This window comes from Sinocyclocheilus rhinocerous, unplaced genomic scaffold (assembly GCF_001515625.1).
Source record: "Sinocyclocheilus rhinocerous isolate Xijiao unplaced genomic scaffold, SAMN03320098_v1.1 scaffold69, whole genome shotgun sequence".
Lineage (NCBI taxonomy): Eukaryota > Metazoa > Chordata > Actinopteri > Cypriniformes > Cyprinidae > Sinocyclocheilus > Sinocyclocheilus rhinocerous.
Window position 1 is genome coordinate 665,685 of NW_015667272.1, and position 5,919 is coordinate 671,603.

Below are 5,919 nucleotides of genomic sequence, written 5' to 3' on the forward strand. Positions count from 1 at the left end.
TCAGATGTGTGCAGCACATTTTATGGAGGACGAGGACTGTTTCCCATGGGAGAGTAGCCTACAATGCCGGTGTTCAGGTGAATTCAGTTCCCGTTTCCCCTTTGGCGCACATGCTGACCACAGTCTATGATACTGACAAATAATGCTGACTCACAGCCTGTAAGTACGTTTTCATATTTAAAGGATTTGCCACTGATGATTCAAACGCGAGTTTTGAGCAGTGTAGAGTAGCGCTTGTTGTTTGTTGTTTCTCCGATCACAAATGCAGACATTTTTATGTTTTATGTTTATGCGGCGCGATGCAACGCAGTGGAGACATTATTAAGTCATTATAATCAGTAATTATGTCCCCACTGGATGCAACAAATGCCTCATTTATAAAGACCCCTTTAAAAGAACCATTAATTTGCTAGTGTGAAGAGAAGAACATTTTAATAATCTAAAGAACCTTTTATCTAAACTTTTTTCAAATATAAAGAACCTTTTGTTGAATGGAAAAGTTCCATGGATTTTAAAACTTCTTCGTGGAACCATCAATGCCAATAAAGAACCTTTATTTTTAAGAGTGTTCTATGGCATTGCTGCAAAAACCACCTTTTGGAACCTATTTTTAAGAGAGTATGTATTAAAACCTGCCAATGTTTATTATGTTACATTGAATACTAAGTAGATTTAAATCTTTCCTTAGATGGCTTATGCTCGTCCAAGTTCATTTCTTGGAAAAGTTTCAGATTAAGTCTATGTTTCTGCGGATAATGGGCCTCCTGCTTGGGAGAACGATCTGAACTTTACCAAGGCCGATGGGAGATTTATTTTATAACACCAGCAGATCCTCCCTCACACTACACCTCAGAAAGAGCCGGTGGGTATGAATCCCAAGTTAAAGTTTATTTTATTTCACAGCAAAGCTGAAGCGGATACCATACTAAACCTGCTGGGCTTGGACAGTGTCAACAGTATATAAGACCCTGTGACTTCTGACACAGTCTAACTGATAAGAATAAGAATAACTCTTCACATGGGATCACCTGATGCCTCTTTATGACCAGACCTTCTGATTTACCATAAGTAAATATATATAATTCTGAAAATAGACAGTTATATACATATATAATAGTGCATACAAGGTTGGTTTCTAATACGCTTTCAATTTTGAACATTAACAAGGTTACGGTCTTGTACTTAAGTATCTTTTTGGTAGTTTACACAGTCTATAAATACCATATTCACCATTAAAATCAGATTAGATTAAACTTTATCGTCATTGTGCAGTGAACACAGAGCCACTGACTATGCACAATGGCAAGTGTAATCTAATTTTAGCTGATTTTATAGTTGTTTCAAAGCTACAGATCAATTTAATTGGTCATTTCGGGTGACAAGTTTTAGGGTGTGTTCTAGAGCAGAAGGCTGCCAGTAGTAAACTAACTAAATAAATTGAATAAAATAATACAATTATTAAAGTAAATAAAATAATACACAAATTATTTATGTAAATAAATAATAGGCTACATCTAACAGTACAGTATTAATGAGCAGAAAAAACGTAATGCAATAGAAAAAATATCTTTAAAATGTTAGGATGGAGTTCCTCACACTTACTTTTCGTCAATTAAATGTGGAAACTGCGTTAGGCCTACTTGTAGGCTACGTTTTGGCTAGATACTTAATTTTAATACCCTTGCTTAAACTTAAAAGCACAACATCTCTGCACTTTTTACACCTCTGGTTATGTTTTTTATTTACCAGTTGGATTTGTTGAGATGGTTTTGCGTAGATTGGTCGATATGAAAATGAATCATGACGTCACCATTCACGTTGAAACGTCTTTCTGTTGAATGGAAACGCCCTCGATGCTGATTGGTTTAATCCAGCGGATGGGTGGAGAAATGGGTGTGCCACGGTTTGTTTATACTACGTCACCTACCGCTTCAGCGCCAAAACGTAGACGCACGAGCTGATGCTGACTCGCACACAGGCTGACAAGGTAAATACAACAGACTCAAGATATCACGCCTACACATCAGAAACAAAGAGGTAATTTTTCACTATTTTAAATTTATTCGACATCGGTTTTTTTTCGATAACTAAGAACATAGTTTCATATTAGTCCATCTTGACTCTGTGGTGCAGCCTGGATCCATTATCGCACTATACGGGTATCTGATGCAATCGAACTCGTGCATGTAATCATCTTGTTAATTAACGTACATCCACGACATTAACTATATTACATAAAATAATATTTTGATGCATGCATTAGCCGTGCAATGATAAAAAAAAATTGAAACCGTAACGTTACATTAGATTAGTGTACTCTTGTCAACAAACAATAATGTACATGCATCAATTGTGAATAAATTAATTACGGAGTAAATTTACATTTCATCCTACGAAATAAATGTCATTATGTTTACACGTAACGCAAACGTTACTACTGTTGCAAATATTCGTCTATCCTGTGTATATTATTTATCTTAATTTGTTACATGTCTAATTATAAAGTAACACACCTTCAATGTTGTCGATCACAATTATTCGCCCTTCTCTTATTCTGTTATTTTGGAGAATTATTTATCAGTGAAATGAATCATATGCGTGTCCTGGCGAGCCAGGGTGAACGAACACCGGTGATTAAATAGGCTATAATTCAAGTGTCTGTTTAAATTTCTCAACTGCTTCGTTTTTGTTCCTCACATTTGCTGTAACGTTAGCCTATCTCATATTTAAGATTTTCACGAAACGTCAAGAGGTGGCGGTTTTAGGTCTAGGCGCGTTTCATTCATTGAAGCGAGTTCCGCTCGTCGGACACATTGGACATTGTGCCCCGGAAGTTGTTATCTATTGTAACAGTTGCATCAGCCCAGAACTTTTTTATTTTTTATTTTATATATATATATATTTTTATATTAAACATAGAATACAAGAACTCATAGAGGTAACAGCATAGAATAAAATCAAATACAATAACAATCAGTCACACCTATCCCAGTTACAAATGACTCTGTTTTAATATTACGTCGGAGGGGTACCTGATTCATCCCGTGACGTTCGTTGTATTTTATTTGTGTTGCCATATATTTTACCCCTGCTGAAAAAAAATCAGTTGTAAGAAAATTTGCTGTGTTTTGTTCGGTTCACCAACACAGTGCTGTTTTTAGTAGAGACCAACCAACCAGCATTGTTTTGGACCACCAGTGTTTTTGATAATAACCAACATGCAGAACTGATTAATAACAGAAAACATATTATGCATATTATGTGTACAATAATGTCTATAATAATAATTATCATTACTACATATTTGCCACTTGAGAATTAATGATTGAAAAAGTATTATACAAATAAATTATTTTTATAGATCATTTAAATATAATATAAATATGAAAACATTATTATTGAATAAACTGAATAGAATACTTTTCCTGTGAACACCATATGGCATTTGGGTGCTATTCTTTAAAGAACCAACCAACCAACATCAGTAGTCCTGATATTAAAGAACTGATAAACAGTTAAGTAGATAAGTGCAAATACTGGTAAAACATTGGTTAAACAGATTTTCAATCTCAACCTTTTCATATTTTTCAATCTCAGATTAAGGGGAAAACTGTGGTAGATAGTTCTGTTGGCTTGCTGTAAGAACTTATACAGTTAGCTCTCTTTACTTGTTTATTGTACTTTATAAACTTTAATGTTTTATGCAATAGCATTGGTTGAACAAATTTGCAGTTGTTGTCAGTTAATCCTTCAAGTTTATTCAGTTTGAAGGATCTCTGGCTGGTATTTTGCACAATCTGTGGAGCCCTGTTAAGGGGGCTGTGTGATTGCATTAAGCCAGCTATTTGAGAGGTTGCCAGGTTCATTCACAGCAGTATGTGCCACCCTGAGGCCTGAATGAGTCTGTTTCATAACCATGAATAGTTGAGTTCTTGAGGAATGAAGCTCTCATGCTGGTTTCTGCTTGTAATGTGGCACCCGTGGCCAGTGGAACCTGTGGATCCCTAAACCGTTTTGTAGTATCTCCTTCTCTACGGCATTTCTCCTTGTTTGGTATAAGAAATATATATTCCCGTGCTGTGTTTATATGCACTGCATGTAGACTATTAAATGTCCATTTACCCACAGATATCATTTCGTACTTGTGTATATCAGTGTGCTAAATCAGCTATAAGGGTTATTGGAATGATCAAGGTGTAATACTGATCCTGATTTATTAAGAAGCAGAGCCTGGGAATGATTGTTCCTAGCAAATCCTGTCAAGAGGAGTAACTTTATTAAGACTGAATAGGTCTATAATGTTTCTAAATGGGTCAAATATATCATCTTTCATGTCTCAAATGGTTTATTACAGTATGTAATCACCCAATTTCATAGTTCCAGGGAAATTGTACTTATTAAACATTGAATAGGGGGTTTGTGGTGTTTGTTTTGAAATTGTAGATGTTGGACTAACACATTTACTGAGTTGCAATAATACAAAATCCAGTCTGCAGAAAAGCAAACCAAAACAAAAACAACACCTAATGTTAACCAATGGAGACCTCGCTCTCCTGTTAAGAAGGTTAACCGGTTGGCGGGTCTTTATGTAAGCCTCTTAGAATCCATTGAGGTATTTATTTTGAGAAAAGCCCAGTGAGTCACTTCAAAACACTAACGTCTTACACTCATGTATGGGTTACTTGAACCATAGACATGATGAGTCCTGTAAGAGTATAGATACTGTAGCCCATGTGTGTGTGTGTGTACTTCAACATTCCTTCACGTCTAAGCCTGTGCATTCAGCGATCATCATTGTTGCTACTAGCCTGCACATCTAGTGTTCTATAAGTGGGTCAATGATTTTTTTTGTCCCAACTATTAATTTATTTAAAATGCTTTAAATATTACATAAATGAAAATGTAATTTATATATATATATATATATATTAGTGCTGTCAAACGATTAATCGCATCCAAAATAAAAGTTTTTGTTCACATAATATATGTGTGTGTACTATATTTATTATGTATATATCAATACAAACATATGCATGTATATATTTAAGAAAAATATGTAGTGTTTATATATTAAATATATTTATATATAATATAAATGTAAATATATAATATAAATGTAAATATTTTCAAAATATATACTGTATATGTGTTATAAATACATAATAAATATACACCGTACACACACATACTGTATATTTAGTAAACAATGACTTTTATTTTGGATTCGATTAATCGTTTGACAGCACTAATATATATATAATTTAGGGGGCATCAAGTAAAAAATGTCAGGTGATATCTTATTGTTTGTCAGAAACGGAAGCATTTCAACATTAAAATTTGAAAAACTTATGTCAAATTATTGTCATGGTGCAACTTAATAATATGTATAAATGAAAGACTCATGATACTAAACTATAAAACTATAAAAACTAAAACTTTAAAATTTTATATAAACCAGTGGTCGGCAACAGGCGACCCGCGGGCCAAAACCCGCGCCCGCAGCCAGATTATTTTGATAGCGGCTGGTTCTGAAATTGATCTGTCATGACAGCAACAGTTACTCACAATCGGAGTATGTGAGCGGAGCGCGGAGTGGAGCGGTGTGATTTTGACTGGAGCAAGGAGCGGATTTTTAAAAAGTCGCACCAAGAGCGCTCCACCACGATTACAGTTCATGCCAAAAGCCCGTAATATAACTGCATATTTAGCATGAGTTCACATGTTAAACATATTTAGCTAGCTTGATAGAGAAGGATCACTCAAATCAGAAAGAATGTGAAGCTATGATGACGGCAATGAGCGGGAAGTTATAGTTCTAAAGGAATTTGTTTGTTCCTTCTAAATACTGAATATTTTAAGCTGAAAGCATGATTTAAACAAGTACTACAACACTTATTCACACGCAATCGCTCTCTCAAT

At 34.7% G+C, this 5,919-nt stretch overlaps 1 protein-coding gene across 2 annotated transcripts in view; it reads left to right on the top strand.

Moving 5' to 3' along the window:
- The first annotated feature begins 1,956 nt into the window (after window positions 1–1,956).
- The window catches only part of LOC107733516 (cationic amino acid transporter 3-like), a 23,125-nt gene continuing 19,162 nt past the window's right edge, over window positions 1,957–5,919 (top strand). Inside the window, exon 1 of one of the 2 annotated variants that reach the window (XM_016545168.1) lies at window positions 1,957–2,037. In XM_016545168.1, coding sequence (XP_016400654.1) covers window positions 1,961–2,037 — 77 coding nt within the window. In that variant the 5' untranslated portion in view covers window positions 1,957–1,960. The remainder of the gene's footprint in view (window positions 2,038–5,919) is intronic. The other variant, XM_016545169.1, reaches the window with a different exon arrangement.